General features: G+C 45.3%; 1 protein-coding gene across 1 annotated transcript in view; it reads right to left on the reverse strand.

Moving 5' to 3' along the window:
* Nucleotides 1-156: 156 nt before the first annotated feature.
* SCFD2 (sec1 family domain containing 2) overlaps nucleotides 157-19049 on the reverse strand; it is a 352474-nt gene continuing 333581 nt past the window's right edge. The window contains exons 8-9 of the mRNA XM_015597487.2: nucleotides 10855-10974; nucleotides 157-1290 (exon numbers count right to left, since the gene is read on the reverse strand). Of these exons, the coding sequence (XP_015452973.1) occupies nucleotides 1198-1290; nucleotides 10855-10974 (213 nt within the window). The 3' untranslated portion in view covers nucleotides 157-1197. The remainder of the gene's footprint in view (nucleotides 1291-10854; nucleotides 10975-19049) is intronic.

The following is a 19049-nucleotide window of genomic DNA, read 5'->3' on the forward strand; positions in this document are numbered from 1 at the left end:
TAAAGAACTTTTGTGAGGTGGAAAACAATGGGACAGACGAGAAAAGAGAGTCGGTGTCTATCAAGCTTGCTTTGATTATGTTTCAGAATGATTTCCAACTTACAATTTTTTCATAAAATGACTCTTTTGTCGAAAATTAAAACAGAGATGTGAATGTTTCGGTTTACATTTTATTTCCTCCACCTTTTATGCCACATTAGAAACTGTTTTTCAGCTTTATCTCTTTATTACAAACACTTTTTAGAGATGCCAGAAATTTACATCAACTACACATCTACAAATGTATGGGTTCCAAGTGGTTAATTTTTGTGAGTTCATATATAATTTCACTAGGTGGATCTAGGTTTTTTTTCTGCTATGGCCAGGAGGAAAAATTAGACTTATAGAAAAGAAAGCTTTATATTTCAATAGAAGTGAAATCACAAAAGTCATAGGGGTTGGGGTTCAAATCTAGACTCCCTGGGACCGGACATCATTATTGGTGTTTTCCTTTGGGAGGGAAGGGTACCCTTCCCAGGAAGAGGCAGCCCCCTCTAAGCAACCGCTCGCCCACCCTTCTCCCAAGGAGGCTGGCAGCCTCACCCGGAGCACAGGCTGGAACAACGCGGCCCTCGGTCGAGGTGGGCCGATTTACAGCAGGCAGACTACCAGGGCGGCCCTGCCCATCTCCCTCCCTTTCTCACCTTTTCGGAAATGTCTCGGATCAAGAGAGAAACAAAGCCTCAGATCTTATGTGCAATGTTCCTTCCTCAGTTATATAATCTCAAAAAACCTGAACTTCCCTCCTTCACACTCAGAATTCTAAAGCATGTCTAACTTCTTTTTGAGCAACTGCAGATCAAAAGGCTTTTAATCTACCAACACTCACCTACAGGCATTTATTTAGAATAAATGAACTTGGAGGTGAAATCAGGAAGATCAGAAATAGAGGGTTAAGAATAAATGGGAACCATTATGAATTAGGTCAGTTGAAAGACAGTTAGACACCTTTAGAAGAATGAAAAAAAAATATATTTTTTAAACAATCACAAGAATCCAAGCAAAGTACTTCACTGTGTGGTTCTCAAGACCGTTCGGGCAGAATCCAGTCATACCGACGCTTAGTACCAGGGACACTGGATTTGGAGGCATATCTTGAATGCTGACAGACAATAGGGTGGCATTTCCAGCTCGGTTAGGTCTCATCTTAGCAGGTGCTCAGAAGCCAAGGTCTGGATGCAGCCGATCAGTTGCAAATAACAGCTCAAGAATATTAAGTGGCGTCAGGAGTCGAGTGGACAGCACGATTACCTAACAACAGGAGGGGCAAACACACAGCAGACAATTAGAGAAGCCAACCCCAGGTTATTAGATGATGAAAAATAAAATGCACATATTTCTTTGGGAGAAGGCACAGAGTGGGTACTGTGGAGAAAAAGGCAGAAGACGGTAGCTTGAATGCCACTGGATGCTAGTGTCTTAGGCTGAAGGAGGATGCAGTCTGGGGAGGATGGCCCATGGGACAGCAGGACTGTGTCTGCTGAACTTTTAACCAAGGGGTAAAAGAAAGGCTAGGCCCAGCCACTTCCTTGCTGTTGAATTGAAGTTGATCATGCCGTTGCTTTTCAATCCAGTAATTTGACCTTGATGCAGAGGTCTCTCCCTCCTTCAAGGAGCATAAGAAGGGATGCCCAAGAAGTAAATGATGTGGGTGATAAGGATGATGATTGTATTAATTTCCTAGTACTAAAAGTTGGGTGGCTTAAATAACAGAAACTTACTGTCTCGTAGTTCTGCAGGCCAAAAGTCCAAGGTCAAGGTGTTGGCGGGGTTGGTTTCTTCTAAGGTTTGTGAGGAATAATGTGTTGCATGCTTCCCTTTTAGCTTCCTGTGTCTTCACATTGTCTTTCCTTTGTGTGTGTCTGTCTCTGTCCGAATTTCCCCTTTTCATTAGGATACACTCATATAGTCACCCTAATGACCTCAACTTAATTCGATCATCTGCAAAGACCTATTTCCAAATAAGGTCACATTCATAGGTACTAGGGGTTCGGACTTCAACATCTTTTAGAAGGGGGACTCAATTCAACCCGTAACAATGATGATAATAATGATGATACCAGCTAATATTGATCAGTTCTTATGATGTGCCAGCACTGAGGATGATCTCATTTAATATCCATTTAACCTCTGTAACAATCTTGTGAAATAGGTACATATATTATTCTTATTTTGCAGGTAAGGAAAATAAAGTAGAGGAAGGGTAAATAACTTGTCCAAAGGCATACAGAAGGTGGTTAAGTCAGGATTCCAAACCAGGCAGGCTGGCTCCAGTTCCAAGTGTCTATCCTGTCATTGCTTCATGGTCAAGGGCTCTGGAAAAGGCTGCTTTACTGCCCTGGTTCACATGGGCCTTTGGGCCTCTCCAGCCTGTTGTTGTGACAGGTGACCCTTCCTGCTCCCTCAGCCTGGACATTTCCTCTAGGGCAGATCTCTCTCTTCAGCACTGGGAAAGTTTGTTCCCCAGAACTGGGCTGGGGCTGTGATGTGCTTTGTAAAGACTGTGAGGTTTTGCACAGGCAGGTGCTGTACACCCATTAGATGAGGAGGTGACCATGGGAAATGGGGAAGGAGGTACCAGACTCAGAACTCCACAGCCCAGCACCCTTGTGAAGGGAGCTGCAAGGCCGGCAGCGGGACCGGACCTCTCCTGGCCATACTGCCTGGCTGTGCCCCTTGAGAGAGAGCAAGTTGGAACTGCACACTTCACTACCTCCCCTCCCGCCCTCCCCAACACTGTCCCTGGTGTAACAAAACCGATGAATTAACCAGCTCCCATTTCCCAGCTCACTGGTAAGAAACAGAGTCTACACTCCAATGTGGAGGAAAAGCGGATAGGGGTGAAGTCGAAGGAGGAGAAAGAAGCATTTGTAACTTTCTTGTTGTGAAAGAAATGAGGGCTATTAAAAATTTTCTTTTAATAGAAAGCAGCTATTTTACTTTTTCTTGAAAGAGAGTTATCTTTAAAAATATATGGTTAACGTCAGCCTAGTCATAGTTTTGGCAGAAAAAAATACACTGAAATCTGTGCTCACATTTTTCTTTGAAAGCCACATGATGAGAGTTTGAGGGCAGTGAGCGAGCATTAGCAGCCCCATCATCCACATGCATGGAATGGATACCACTGGAATATGTGGCTCTGGAGGTCTCCACTCACTCCTCAGGGTCTTCTAGGCCAAGCTGGCCCGGAATGGTGGCTAAGACCTCCCTTCATACGGCCTGCTCCACTGCCGAGTGGCTATGCCCTGGCGAAAGTCACCTCGCTTGGAGCCTCGGAAGGACACGACAGCCCAGAGCTCGCAGCACTACGGCAAGTCTTACATAACGTCAAGTGCGTAGAGCACAGTAGGTGCTCAGCAATTGCGAGCTATTTTATTGCAATTTTGTGATTGGGTCATAGGCCTCCTTTTGAATCTTATGAAAGTTAAGAAAAATATGCATAGATTCATATGTCCAAGATTCTGAATATAGTTTTAGGTGAGGTTTGTGTCTAACTGGGATTCACAGACCACAAGTTAAGAAACCCTTATTTAAATATTTTAAAAAATGCACACTTTAAAAAATCCTTTGCACTCTCTCTGGTTGTAGACCCTTGTGAGGTAGGAGAAGCCAGTGTAGCAAGTGTGTCCGAGGCCTCTCTGCCCGTGTGACTTGCTGGTCCCCACTACCACTGCCAGATCCTATGGTCCTTAGTTCTAGTGCCAAGATGGCAGATTCCTCTCTGGCTGAAGTGAGGGCAACTGTAAGGGCTAGAGTGAGTTTTCAGGATGCTTAAGAGTTGCTGGCAGGATTGAGAGACTTGGAGAGAAAAGACTCCAGACTCGGTTGATGTTGACACTTCTAGAGCAGTGATAACTGAGCCAAAAGAATCCATCTCTCTCAGGTCATGTGCTGGGCTTCCAGCCACGGCTGACAGACTCTGGGTTTGGTCAACTCTACTGAGCTGGAACCAAAGACCAGGCCCTTTACATCTAAAAAAAGCATGTAATTACACAGCATGTGGGCTAAACCAGAGGGTGTCTGGGACCTGCTCTGTGGAGGGCTGAAGAGAAACAGATGGAAAACAGAGGCGGCATGTGAAGTAAGTTAGGGGGTCTCTGAGGAGGGGAGAAAGCAGCACTGACACCACGGGCTCTTGCCCAGCAGTATAGTGGTTAAGAGCACAGGCTTAGTTCAGACTGTCCACACTGAGTTGGACCCCAGCTGGGCCACTTGCCAGAGAGATGGCTCCGGAGAAGTTGCTTAATTACTCTGAGCTTCAATTTCCTCATCCGTAAAGTGGGAACAGTGATATCCGCTTCGCATGATTATTGAGGATGAAATATGAACATATATGTAAAATATTTAGCATAATGACAGGCTCCAGAGGGGCTTAAAATGGTAGCTGCTATTATTGCCTTCAACATCATCGCCACCTCATTATCTTCATCCTCTGCTGTGTTCCCTCTATTTGGCTCATAGCAGTCACTGGGAGGTCGAGTAGCCAGAGCCATCCTCCCAGAGTGTGAATCTGATCTTGTTACTCAGAGGCTTAAACCCTTCCTACTTCCTCCCTGCCCTTGGATAAGCCCAACGCCCACAGGGAGCCTTTCAGGACTTTAGAATCCATGGCTGCTCAGCATGCCACACCCATCCCCTGGCCACCAGCCCCCCTCACCGTCAGTTCTGTATTCGAGTCACCCTAAACTATTTTCAGTTTCATGGCTGGAACTTTGGGGATGCTTCTTTATCTGGAACACGAGTTCCCTGATTCTTTGCCTGAAGATCTCTTCATCTGATCAGGTATCAGTACCTCCAGGAAGCCTTCCCAGACACTCCCGCCCCAACCCCGAAGAATGACTATGCTCCCATGGCTGCTGGTATCGCCCTACATTCCCCGTTTCCTTAACTGAGTCTTTCCATTGTTTCTTAGCACAGATCCTGATACACAGCAGGTCCTTGATAGAGTGAGTCGGTGAATGATTAAATGAATGAACAAAAACAGTAAGACAATGAAGGAGGCAGTGAGCTTAGTAATGGTCGGCAGGAAGTTTCTCTAGTAAAAGACAGCTCACAAGCTCTGGGTAAATTTGGTTCAAATCAATCCAACTAAAACCCCGTTTGTCTAAAATTCTTATTTTGAAGAAAAAGCAGGATTGTACTGCTAACATTATATGTACAGTGTAATGGTTGATGGTCTTAAGCATTTTCACATCTTAAGCATCTTTTGGTCTTCGGATTGCTTTTAAGCATTTTCAGGATTCTTTTTTTTTTTCAGTCCATTCAACTAATGGCATTTCTGTATTGGCTAAAATAGTCCTTAAAATTCTAAAAAAAAAATGAGGCAAATGGGAAAAGAAAAGGCACTCAAAAATGATAAAGAAAATGCTTTAAAAAAGTCTGAAATTGACCTGTCAGATATAAAATTTAAATTTTACAAACACGGTAATAAAACATGTGATATTAGGCAAATTGAGTGTCAGAGAATTCTTTTTGGAGAATTGGCTTTTCTCAGGCAACCGAGGGCACTGATGGAAATCGCCATCTGTGAGATGGGGCGGAGGACACTAGGGTTCCCTGAGACTCAGAACTAAGCCCTTAAAGCAGCCTTGGGGCTCCACAGCTGCACTCTGTTCTAGCTGGTCTAGGAAGAGGGACGATTCAGTCTCTGTTCTCAGCCCGCCCTGAGCTCTCGCAGGAGCAACAGTGCTGGAGAGTAACCACCCTCCCTCGCTTTCTTTCCATTTTCCACTTCTCTAGGCCATCGCTATAATTTGTAGGTGCCAGCATCTGCCGGTTCTATTTCTGCAGAACACAGAAGACGCAGGGCAGTCCAAGATTTAGATTCTATTTTCTTCTGATTTCTAACATGTAAATTGAAAAGAGCAGGGGATAAAAAATTTTTTCTCCCCTTTCCTTTTAAACATGGCAGATTCTTCTCAGGAAAAGTAACCCACATATGTACGCGCACACGCACACACACACACAGTCACACACTCTCACACAGTTGTGTTGGACATGAAAATTGTTCATTAAATTGGTAGGACAGTGGATTAATTAAGTGGACGTGACTGAGCTTTCTGGAAAACTCTCTGTAAACTGTCAGACCTGCTTTCACGTTGCCTCAGAGGTCAGTGCGCTGGGCTCATCAGGCTCTCCTAAAGAATGGCAAGTGTGAGATTTCAGGTCATCTCCTCACCTTTGTCCCTTATGATGGTATTTAAAAAAGAAGTCTCTTAACTCCTCTTCTTGAGCTTCCCATCAACTTTAGAATGACATGGAGCCAGGAGTTAGAGCCGGGATTCAGGTGTTCTTGAACCCCTCAAGTTGTGCAAAATTGTGTGTGTATGAGCATATATTTGGGTCTGCTTTTTTAAAAAATTGCATTCTTATCAAATACTCAGCCCCAGAAATGTAGAACCACATGAAAAGCCATCCACTGCTTTTCAACATGCATGTGCCTATGAAAAGCAGTGGATGGCTGGGTCAACTTGCCTACTTAGTCTTCCTGTTTCCTGAGCTGGCCTGTCCCTGTATTTTCTGGGAGGGTTCCTCCTTGTTATTTTCCTCCCACAATCCCAGGCTTCTGCTGGATTCCCGGCCACCATCCAGCTACAGAGTTCAGCCTATAGAGCTGTCTGGGCATGGAGCCCCACACCAGGCAGAGAGTGAGCGAGACAGAGGCCAGTGCCAGGCGCATGCACTCCAGAGCGAGGGAAGCCTGCAAAGTCTCCTGCCTCATGGTTGTGGCTGTGTGCGGTGGGGTGGGGGGAGTTGCCCCTCTGATCCCCTTTTTTTTTGTAGTCAGGAAAGAGAGTCTTCTCCAACCTCCCACTTTCATCAGCACATACAACAACAACCCCGAGCAGAGGATGGAGAAAACGTGCCCATTTTAGAGTATGACAACAGTCCTAGGGGAGCAGCAGGTGCAAATGTGGCCTCTGGATTCCTCTGTGTCATGCAATCCTTGTCATTTTTTGTGAAAGAGAATTCATTTCTGGATGTGCCCTAAATGGGTTCTATCAGTTTCCTTTGAAGAGCTGATCCCTGAATGCCTTTCACAGCCCAGCTCATGGCCTTCCCCTCCACGAGGAGCTTATGCCATCTGAAGGAACTTCGCCCTCCAGTTATTGCCACCACGGCACCTGTCTGGGTTCTTATCTCTGGCTGGAGTTTTTGTGTTTAATGTCCGTCACTCACTATTAGAGTATAAATTCCATGGGAGCACTAATGTGTCTGGCTTGGTTACAGTTCTACCTTCAGCACAAAGAACAGTGCTTGGCACAGAGTAGATGAATAATCAGCTAATCCAGTTTAACAGACATGATTGTAAATTCCTGTAATTGGGTCCAAAGCGCACCCACATGGATATAGAATAGAGAAGATATGGATAAATAGCAATTGATACAAAAGACAGAGTGGTTTTAGCTGTCCATAATCTCAGGATGAAATGTTAGTGTAGTCTCCGGAAAAGTTACCATTACCTATTCTGTAATAATATAAGTAAAGTTTCTAGTGTTCGATATTTGCTATCCAATGAGCAATCATGACACCTAATGCCAGACTTTGCTTGAGGTGCTGGGATTAAAACAGTAAAATGCAAAGTCCTGAGGCTGGAGGGGAGGAAGTAAGCAGAAGAGCAATAGGAAAAGAAGGCCCAAAGGAGGCAGGGGTGAGATTGTGTGGGCCTTGTAGGCCATGTGGGGTGAGGCTCTCAGTTCCAACTGCATGCAAGCTAGAGATACGTTGGGACTGAGGAGAGCCCCAACAGCCTGGGCACCCCGATCCACATCACGGGCTGGGATGCAGTGGCTGTCTGTGTGGGCCTTGTAGGCCATGTGGGGTGAGGAGGAGGTGGCCCCAGGTACCTCTGCACCGATCGGGCCATACTCAAGCATGGCTCTCAGTTCCAACTTCGTGCAAGCTAGAGATACGTTGGGACTGAGCAGAGCCCCAACAGCCTGGGCATCCCGATCCACATCACGGGCTGGGATGCAGTGGCTGTGAGAACCGAGGATAGTTGTTTGGAGAAGAGCAGACCTAAGGGAGGACATTTGGAAGAAGGATAAGCCCGACTTGCTTGTAAATTCTGGGTGGCCGAAGAGCTAGAACCAGCACTGATGAACAAGAGCTCCGAGGAGGCCGATCTGGATTTGTCTACAGGGGGCATAACAGTCCTCAGAGTGAAGCCCTGTGAGACTCAAGAAGGCTGCCGTGAAGGGCAAATCCTCGCAACTGGAGATGTTCATGTATAGGCTAGATATTAAAGACAGAAGGAAGTATTAGATACGTCTATTGCCACTGCTTTACATTGATGATTAAGTCAGAGTTACTCTCTTGGTTGCTGGACGTGTCTTTGAGGGTCTGTTGGTGCAAAGATCCAGTTTAGCTCACACACGGACTCCAACAGCAGGAAGTCTGCGTGGAGGACGGCACGACTGTGTGTGCCGGTTGTGTACCGCTAGCACAGCAAGCCCTGACTTCCGCTGCGGTGCAGAGCAGGACGCTGCTCCTGTCCCAGGTCTGGGCACAGCTAGCCACAGGGCCAGGGCAGCTGCGGAAGGGAGATCTGCCGCTGCAGGTGTCACTCCGGCAAACATCCAGGTAATCCGCCTCTTTTCAAAATCTTGGAGATGAAGGGCCCGATGACAAAGAACTCCTCTTTGGAATCTTCCTAGGGACTGTTAACTCTATCGGAGAACTCTTTGCACGAAGGACAAGTAGCAGTCAAGGCTGTTCCTTAAGCCCAAAATTCTTTGAGAAGCTCTCTCTGCAGATGACTGAGCACAGGGGTCAGATTACAGATTCTGGTCTCTGTTGTCAAACTTGGGTCACTCAGCTTTGAAAACGTCTGCATTTTATCCTTTTAAAGTGAGGATTAACATGTCTGTCAGGCTGTTACAATGCGTGACTGTTCTGAAGAGCTAAGAATTTGGTTCACCATGTTAGAGGCAGTGAAAAGTATACTTTCTGATTAAAAAATATGTCTTGCTGAAAAGGCAATTGCTCACTAAACAGATCCTTAACACTGCTGACAGAGAGGGTGTTAAATGAGGCAGAATTGATCACTTTATCAGAAATTTCACCAGCTATGACCATGACAGGTGATAGTAACAACAGAAATGGTCACAGCCAATGACTGGTCACTCCTCTGCTCAAGAATCTACCGTCGTTCCTTAGGTACCCACGATCCATTTCTTGGTTGGGTGTCTGGAGACCAATAGGAACCAGGACTTCTCTACTTGATCAGGTGGCCACTCCAACAGCAAGCCAGTTCTCCTGCAGCCCACCAAGCCATCAGACCACAAGGCTTATGGACCTCCCGCCACATGCTCAGGCCTGGGAAGCCTCAGCCTTTGTCCTCAAGGAGCTCCTGTTTGCTTGAGGAGACCAGACCAGCAAACAGGAAGTAGTGAGCAAGCAGTTCACTGCTGCACTGCAGAGTATGGATTCTGGATGCAAGTAGAGATTCGGGAAAGGGTTGGAATAACAGGTATGACTTCACAGAAGGCGGGAATGAGGGCACACTTGGCTGGCTGCTGTTACCGTCACCTGTTGTGGTTGTAGCTGGTGAAACTGCAGTAGTGGGTGGAGGCGGGAGACAAGGATACCAGCACCCCTGGCAGACAGGCCTGGGCTGGAATCCCACCGGTTTCTGTGTAGTACGAGCCAGCGTCCCACCTGAAGCACCAGACACATCTGTGTTCCTTTCTCCAAACCATGGAAAGCTGCCCAGCTGCATGCAGAAGTGGCACAAAGCTGAAAATAAGCCCCCACAGGCGAGTCCCGACCAGGGAGTGGGGTGGAAGGAGAGTGTCTATGGGAAAATATACCAGAGTATCTGTCATCCAGCAGGACAATTCTGAGACATGTTAACAGCCGCCTCCTGGGGCCCCCAGGGTACTGAGCCTCGGTGGCCCACAGCAGCAACCACGTCGGTGGTGACCCTTCTCTGGTTTCTCTCCCTCCTCTGTCTCTGTTCTGATTCCCTCATTATTGTTTCTTGGGATCATCTCCCACATAAATTACCTGCTCTCGCATCCCAAGGTCTCTTTTGAGGAACACACTAAGGCAGGATTTTTCGTCTTACTGAGTTATAGGCTCTGCTTCCCCAGCCAGGTCACAGGACACCGAGGCAGGGCTCTCCTTTTCCTGATGTCTCCCTCCTTAGGCTCTGGCTGCCTCATGCCAGGAGCCTCAACCCCTCCTGCAGAGCAGGATGGCAACTGCTCAGAAACGGGTGGTAATAACTGTGGTCGCCATTCATTGAGGGTTACGTACTAGGCACTGTGCTAAGAAGCACATTCTCTCCTGATTTCAGGTTCAGGGCCACCCACCACCCACCTCCTGCTGTGCGGCCCAGTTCCTAAAAGGCCATGGACTGGTACTGGTCCGTGGCCCGGGGGTTGGAGACCCCTGATCTTGACAATGCACTTTCCCTAACTTCTCTAGCCCAGTCCTCTGCACAGTGGGGAGGTGGTCCAGGGAGTCACGTTCAATTATCTGGAGCCTGGAAAGCAGTGAAAACTCTTGAGTAATTCAGCACCAGTTGGACACAAGAGAATATATGCAGAAATAGGGAATAGGGAAAACAGCATGTTAGTTTAGCCCCTGAAGCCCAGAGGCAGGAGATGACTTAAAAGGAAAGCTCCCCCTACTCTGTCCACCCCCACTAGGAGGATGGCTGGCCCACAGGCAGAAGGAGAATGGCATTGGCAGGAGCAAATGGGAGAGAAGGAGCTGGGATGGAGATGGGAACCCTCATGAAGGGCCCTCACCCGCCTTCCAGCTCTTGCCCTTGGACTCTCACGCATACCACTGAGCACTCCCTGGTACCTGGGTTCCTGGCTTCAGAGACGGCACAAGGTCTTTGATCATTTTGGCTTCAGAGACTGTGATTCCGCCGACCACAAAAAGGATCAGGAGAGGGTGGTCACTGGGATGAGGCCGGCTCACCTGCGAAACAAACCACCATGAGGGTCAGATGGACCTCAGTGCAGAGCTCTGTGCAGCTGGGTGCCACCTCCACTAGACTTCTGTGGGGCCCCGGGGCTGCTAGCCCCATAATGCAGGTTAGATGAAGAACCCTTAGAGAGATGCTGATTTGTTAGCGATCAGATGTGTTAGTGGTTTGTGAAATCATTCAGCAAGAAAATAAATAACGTGTCACCTTATTATATCCCTTTAAATAAATATTTTATTGAAAGTAAAGTTCAAGGAGTGGAAGCTATCAAATAAGAAGAGAAGGCTGAGAGGTACCTTATTCCTTCCTCATCAGTCTCCAGGTCTCACCATAAGCATGCTCCTTCTTTGTTACATAGATCTGTTTATTTCCTTTGAAGCGTTAGCCACAGCCTGTAGTCAGCCTACTTGTTTGTTTCCTTGTTGGCTAGAGTATAAACTCCACAAGCCGGGGACCTCGTCTGCCTAGTTCTCTGCTGAATTCCCAGCTATCTGGTGCAGTTTCTGGCACATAGTAGGTACTAAAAAATGTCTGTGAAATTGAGGAATAGTCCAAACTCTAGGGATGGTGGTTGAGGGTGTGAAAAGGTGAAGGAGACCAGAGTCCATCCTTGAGGAACTTATAGTCTAGTGTGGACTTCACATACTTACCTTCTGTAAACCAGCCTAAGCTGAGAGCCTACTCTACATGGAAAGCTCCACTAGAGGCAGTGGAGAATTCCTCCTGGTGCCTTATAATTTCACCAATGAAGCGAAGTATTATTATAAACTAAAATGAGAATGACTCACAGTAACCCTTCAGGAAATGCAAAATGAACAACACATTGACTGAGTGACTAATTGAAGGGGACAAGAGGAGGTTCCTGAGGAAATTAAGTTTTGAGATCTACCTGGAAGCCAGAGCTGTTTTGGTGAGGATTTGCAGGAGAAGTGGTATGAGCTAGGTTCTGGAGGCTAGCAGCCACCAGCTGGGGGGAGGAGGCTGGAGGATCAACTAGGACAAAGCCAGCATGCAGTCATTACGGGAGGGATGCCATCATTGGCTCGCAAGGCCACTGAAGCCAGGGGCGGGAGAAACAGCTTCCACTCCAGCAAGGGGAGGGTAGAGAGAGGCTGTGAGTGTATTCACTTATTCACTCTCTCTAACACACAAGCCACTTTGGGGCCCCGGACAGACCCCAGGAGTGTCAGAACAGGACAATGACTGACTAGAAGCCCTTTCTCTTACCCCTTCTATGGCTCCTTTCTTAATTTGTTCTTTTGGCTCCCTTCCCTGAATAGACCCACTTTTCAACATCTTATTTTAAATATACTTAAAAAGGTAATACATTAAGTGCTTCCAGTTACATAAGTCACTCCTTCGCTTCTGGAGAGGAAATTTAGAATGGAAATTAAGGAAGGGAGGGAGGGAGGGAGGGATATAGGGGGAAGAAGGGCTACAGAAAGGAGAGAGAAGGGGGAAGGGATAGAAAGAGAGGGAGGGGGAGAGAGACAGACAGACAGACAGACAGAGGAGAGAGAAGGGGGAAGGGATGGAAAGAGAGTGGGGGGAGAGAGAGAGAGAGAGACAGACAGACAGACAGAGAAACAGAGAGAGAGAGATCTAAACTTCTTCAAAATGGATGGTGGTGAATACTGAAAAAAGTTAGAAAATTCTGATCTTCAGAGAAAGACTCACTCCTTACTCCCCTCTAGTTTCCTGGCTGTAGCTCTCTTTCCCCTTGACTGCACTTGTTGACTGCTTTCTTCTAATTCACATACCATACACCCACGACAATTCTGCTTTTGTTCCTCTGTTCCCCTGGAATTGCTCTCACTGAAGTCGCCAACGGCCACCACATGTAGGAGTCTACTTTTTCGTCTTCGTTTAACTGGTTATTTCCATGGCATTTGCCACAGTTGATGATATCTTTTTTGGCTACTACAAGAGCACTCTCTCAGTTGTTGCTTCTACCTTTCCAACTGTTTCTTCTTAAATTCTTCATCGTTTCCTTTCTTTGGTCTGCCCCTTTAAAAGTTGATGTTACTTAGGCCTCCATAACTGGCCCCTTGCTCTTTTCACTCAATGCATCATCCCTGAAGGAACTCATCGACTCATATGCCTCCGACAATCTTTTATATACTTCCCAAATCTATGTCTTCAGCTCAAGCACCTGTATTGAGTTCCTTTGGACATCCCTACCTGGATGTCCCCAGGATTCCTAACATCGACAGGTTTCATATTTGATGCATGATCTTCCCCCAAGGCTATTCCTCCTCTTGACTTTCTAACAGCATCAACACCTTTGCAGTCATCTAAGCCAGACACAGGTGAGTCATCACAGACTTTGCTGTCTCTTTCATATCTCAGATCAAGTCCTGTTAATTCCACCCCCTCAATTTAATGATCTTTCCTTGATTTTCTCTGACCCTGTCCCGGGCAGGTTCTCATCCTTCTCTACTAGATTCCTGCCACAGCATTCTAATTCATCTGTTTGTCTCTGGGCTAGTCATCCCCCATCCGTTCTCCTCATTTCTGCCTGAGGAACCTTTCCAAAATGCAAATATTTATTACTGACTATAGTGCACACGATACTAAATATTTTTGTGTATTATTGTATTCAATTCTCAAAACATCCTTAGAAGGCAAATAAAATCATTAGTGTATTTTGAAGATGAAGAGATTGAAGTTTACACACAACTAAGTCATGGAACCAGAGGCCAAAGTCTAGAGGCCACACTCCGAATGCCCCTCAGCTCCAACCATGTCATAGTCCTTCCAAAGAGTCCCATAGTTCTGAGACTAAAGCTCAAACTCCTTAATTCAGTATAAAAGATGCTTATAACATGGCTTTACTTTGTGTCTCTGTTTTTATCTCTTCCACACACACTATTTGTTGGAGCCATTCACAATGAGTTGAGACATGCCTAAATACATGGTATTTGTTTATTTGCTTTTTTTTTTTTTTTTGGAACATTTCATTAAACATGGCACTTTACTGAATATTTGCATTAAAAAGAACATCTAACACAAGTGTTCAAGTCTATTTATTTTCACAAAGTAAACAAACCTGTGTGATCAGCACCCAGATCAAGAAATAGAAAGCCAGGACCCTGGAGTCCCTCTTACGGCCCCTCCTGTCATTCCCTCACCACGGGTAACAAACATCTTGACTCAACATCATACTTTGCTTTTTTCTCTCTACTATACACCCTGAGATCTGTAGCCCACAGGCACTGGTTAGGGCCACATTGTAGGACTTTGGCCTCTGTCTGTGCCCATGACATTCAGTTATTAAATAGTCTGAATATCACCTGCATTGTATCGTTTTATGTAGTGTATAGTTTTTTCCGCGTAAAATACCCTCTCTTCCTTTTCTTTACCTCCTTCCCTCTTATCTCTTTAAAAAACATCCTCTCTAACCTAACCATCTTTCAAGTCCTGCCCCATGACCTGAATCTGACAGATTCCTCTGTCTTAGCCTTGACAAACTATATTCTGCTACTTTGATATAGCTGCTTGTCTCCTCTCCTAGACAATAAGCTAGCTACTGGAGGGTAGGGACTGGTCATATTTACTTTAGTATTTTGGGCACTAAGCATAGACCTAGTTCATGGTAAACTTTCAACAAATGTTGCATAAATAAAATGAATCAATGAATGAGTGAATGAGATCCACAGGTTACTGAGGATGCCTTTCTTTTCTTATATGTCTTTTAGAAACTCTCTTTGCTTTATGGGTGGTTTTTCCTGGCTGAGTAACTAACCTAAAGTTCTTTCCAGTCCTACAAACAATTGTTGTTTCTCACTTAATCCTGGGACAGAAATAAAACTGGCTCCAGAACTTCAAGTGGAACGGTATGTTCTTGAAGACATATGCTTTCCATAAGAGAGTCTGGACTCTGAAGTACATTGCGAGAATCTTGGAAGGAGGTATTGAAAAATGAAAAGGAAGAAAGAAATGAACAGCAACGACAAAGAACAATACCCTGGGGCTAGGGAGTTAAGAGAATGTGGGTTTTGGTACAAATAGATGAGTCTGATTAATGCATGTTGCTATTTGCTATTTTGGTTTCTGTTTAGATTTTTGTTTTGATACCAGACTTTCCTTTTAGAATGTGTCAAGTTGGAAGGCGACTGAACAGTGAAATCTTTTCCATCAGAATAACACATGCCTTATAATGCATCACACACAGCTGAGTCCTCTTTGTATGTGAGTTCATGGAGTAAGGCACTTTGAAGATGAAAGATTAAGCATCATTACTGCCATCGCAAATGCAAAGATTAATAAAGCAAGTTAGACTTGCTGCTCTTTCTTTCATTTTCCAAACCTTTGCTGGCTGTGACTTTAAGACCTCAGTTCTAGTCAGAGAAGACCGTTTCTCTCCATCATGCACCCCAGCCTTTGAAGCAGAGGCTGCCGAAACCTCCTCTGCAGCTGTGGGCCCTAAAGTACTCTTTGAAGTCCTGATTGGTTTCTATGACAAGGGTTTCGGCACTGCTTCCGGTTTCTCTGGAGCTCTCTAGGTATTCTGGGAATCCTGCTGCCAATTTTCTTTCATCCAGTTTCTCTTCCTGTGTGACTCGCTTGTCCCTACTCCAGGCAAGGGTCGAGTCCCCCATTCTTCAACAATGGGCAGGAAAGTGCAGCAGAAGCTTTGGCCTTAAGGGTACCAGGCCCTAAGAACAGTCATGCAGACTTTGAAGATGGCACGGCAATGGCTTTTCTTCCAATACGAATTAGTAAGAGCACCGCCATTGCCACTGAACGTCTCATGTCTAGCACTGTGCTTTTTACTTATTCACTCATCTATTCCACAACTATTTATTGAGCAACTACTATGAGCCAAGACACTTTTCTAGGCATCAGGGATTCAGCAGTGAACAAACCAGAGAGGAATCTCTGATGTCGTAGAACTTATATTTCAGTTGGGGGAGAATGACAAAATCAGTAAGTAAATGGGTAAGAAAGGAAGGCGGTAAGTGCTATGGAGAAAAATAAGGCAGAGGGTGGGGCAAGCATTACTTTATGCAACGCTTACACTCTATGAAGTAGGTAGAAACTGTTTTACAGATAGAGGTAGGTGAGGCTTGTATAGGTGAAGTAACTTGTCCCCTCTTTTACTCCCACACCCAGTCAATACCCAGTCCTGGGGAATCCAGCAGCACCTCAACTCTTCCCTCAGCCCTCCCTGAGGGCCGACTCTCATCTCAGCTTCCCTTTCCAACCTGATGCCAGTCTGACCTCATTTCCCCCTCTCTCACTGCTGCCAGTGTGATTTTTACAAAATATAAACTGGTTGTATATTACTAAAAAAGTGTTCAAGGGCTCCTCATTGTTTTTGGTCAAATTTCTATCCTCCAGCCTTTTGTGACGTAGCTTCTGCTTATCTCTCTGTTTTCATATTCTTCCGCTCCCCGCAGGCTACTCTTAGTTCCAGTCATTTAGAACTGCCTATAATTCCTTCCATGTACCATGGTGTTTCATCACTTTGTTCCTAGCTCCCACTGGTCTGACAACATTCAACTTTTCTGGGAAGCTTTTTCTGACTCCTGGGTTGAGCTTCCCCTCTGTGTCCTCACATCTCCTCCGGCATACCACTTAATCTCTCCTCCCTGTAATCCTCAATTGTCTTGTCCATCTCTCTAACAAACTGCAAGCTCCACAATGTAACTATGCCATGGCAAGTAGAGTACCTAGTTTGTCCCTATATCTTTCTTACCACAGTGATGAGCACACGGAAGAAGCTGTCAATAATTGCTCACAGGCAGACAAAGTTTGTAGAATGCCAAAACCAAGTTTTCGTTTTTGTTTAATGATTCCTACCAAAGTCCATCTCACTAGAATTTATGGATCATGTTTAGCTAAAGTCAGACAAAAATCAAATCCTACCTCGTAGTATGGAGTATAATTAAGAAGAAGGAAATATAAACAATGGTTATGGTGTTGCACACAGAAATTCTAGGATGTGGACTTATTTAATTGACAAACACCGAATTTGGAGGTGTTTTTCTCTAGTCAGAAATATCATTAAGTAAAACTGATGTAAGTCGACAGTCCATCTCTCTGAGTTTTGTTTTTTTTGTTTGTGCGTCAACAGTGAGGAGATAGACTAGATGACCCCAAGGCATGTCCAGCTCTCACAGTTCAAGGATTTGACATCAAATTTCATGTGAGGAGTTGTTCCAAACTCCTTCTGATTGGACAACATTCAACTCTTCAGGGAAGTTTTTTATGACTCCTGGACTGAGCTCCTCCTCTGTGTCCTCACATCCGCTCTGGCATACTACTTATCTCTCCTCCCTGCGATCCTCAAAACAATTTCACCTTATTTGCCCTCCATCCCCGCTGCTGCAGATGCCCAACCCACAGTGAACAGTCTCCTCGATCCCTATGGTCGTAGAGTGGGCTCCTGGCAGCCGTGTAGATACAGAGTGAACCTACCCCTCAAACATGATTGAATAATGGTCCAAGAATGGATCCCAGACCCAGGCTGGGCCAACTCTAGATCCTTCCCTGAGAATCAAGACTTGACCTATGGTAGACATGGCTGAATCAAAGCTGAATGAGCTCTCAAGGAGAACCAAAATTGTGGCATAGCTCCCCGACCATTCGTTCAGCAATATTTATTGAACACCTACAACATACTGGGCACTATTCTCAGCATCTTCTTTAGGCTAAGGTGAATCTAAAAGAGCTGTCCGGTTTCCTGACGGCTTTCCGGTTCTCAGCCCCAGTCCTTCCTGAGGCCTATGGCATTGCTTCCCGTTGGTTCTCTGAGATACAACTTGGTCCTCACAATAAATTATACTTGCTTTGATTAAGTTAGTGCAATTTGTTGGTATTTTAATTGCAACTGAAAGAGTTTCAACTCTCATCCCTTCTCGGCCACCAGGTTTTCAGGGCCTGCCTGATCGGTTGTTCCATTTCTCTCTGTGGGCTTTTTTCTATTGCAACTCAAGGCAATGGAGCATTCATACTAATTCAAATAAAGGGCCCAGAGGCAAGCACTGGGTCTTCTTGGACTCTTTTACATAAATTTTTCATTTTTTTTCCAATTAAGCATGACCATATAAGAAATGGAACCAAAAAACTTCTTAAAAAATACATATATAAATAGGTAAATTGGCCTTATGCAATTTTTAGATAAAACCCACTCTCCCCACGCCAATTCCAGCAGAGAAAACATCTTGACAAATCATGTCCTTTAGTCAAAACAAGTTGGGGTCCAAACACATGGAATAGATAAAAAATATATTATTTTCAGGAGACTGAAATCCAAACCACAAATTCCAGAAATGCATTTTAAAAGTGCTGCCTATTAGACATGCTAGTTTTAAATTAAATTAACGTGAGCTGGAGTTGGCGGGCGGGAGTGGGGGAGAGGTATGTTTCGATTTATTTATTAGATCACTATCAAGCTTTCCTCTAAGGAGATCAAGGTGCGCCTGGAACAACATTCGGAGAGCAGACTTGGCTGTTTGAAGAATGTCAGGTTCTGCCAAAGCTGTCTTCTCCCTGGTTGGATATCCCCCTCCCCCCAGGGCGCTGCCCTTTGAAGCCGAGGGCTTTATGTGGCTAACAGCAAGTCTCTCCAGTGCATTTGGCTGACTTGAAACACTTTTTTAGAGATGCAAGAAGAATGGTCTTGTGGGCATTCTCTCTCTTCTCTCCAGCTTGTCTGCTTTACCTTACAGGGCTTGATGGAGCAAACTTTGGAGAGGAAGGTCCTGTAGCTCATAAGCGTAGTTTCTTTTCACTGTTCTCCCAAGTTTGTATTTTTGTTTTTGTTTTTTAATTTTAAAAGATTATGGGCAAACAGCAGGCAGGCCTTTCATTATCAAAACTTTTTGGGGCTCACTGATTTTGAAAACAAGTCAGCAGTGTGAGTGAATTTTCTACCCTCTAGATTGGAGGGAGAACTCTTAGAATCTGGCAAACACTGTCCTTACCGAGCTGGACAGTCAAATGCATATTTAGGTGAAGCGCATATAGTGGTTTCCAAAAGTAGCCACCACAATATTTTCTGCCTCTCCCGCTCCTGCTCACTTTTCAAGAGGAAGAGAGTATGTCTCCTCCCCTTGACCTC

Source organism: Pteropus alecto, unplaced genomic scaffold (assembly GCF_000325575.1).
Source record: "Pteropus alecto unplaced genomic scaffold, ASM32557v1 scaffold57, whole genome shotgun sequence".
Taxonomy (NCBI): Eukaryota; Metazoa; Chordata; class Mammalia; order Chiroptera; family Pteropodidae; genus Pteropus; species Pteropus alecto.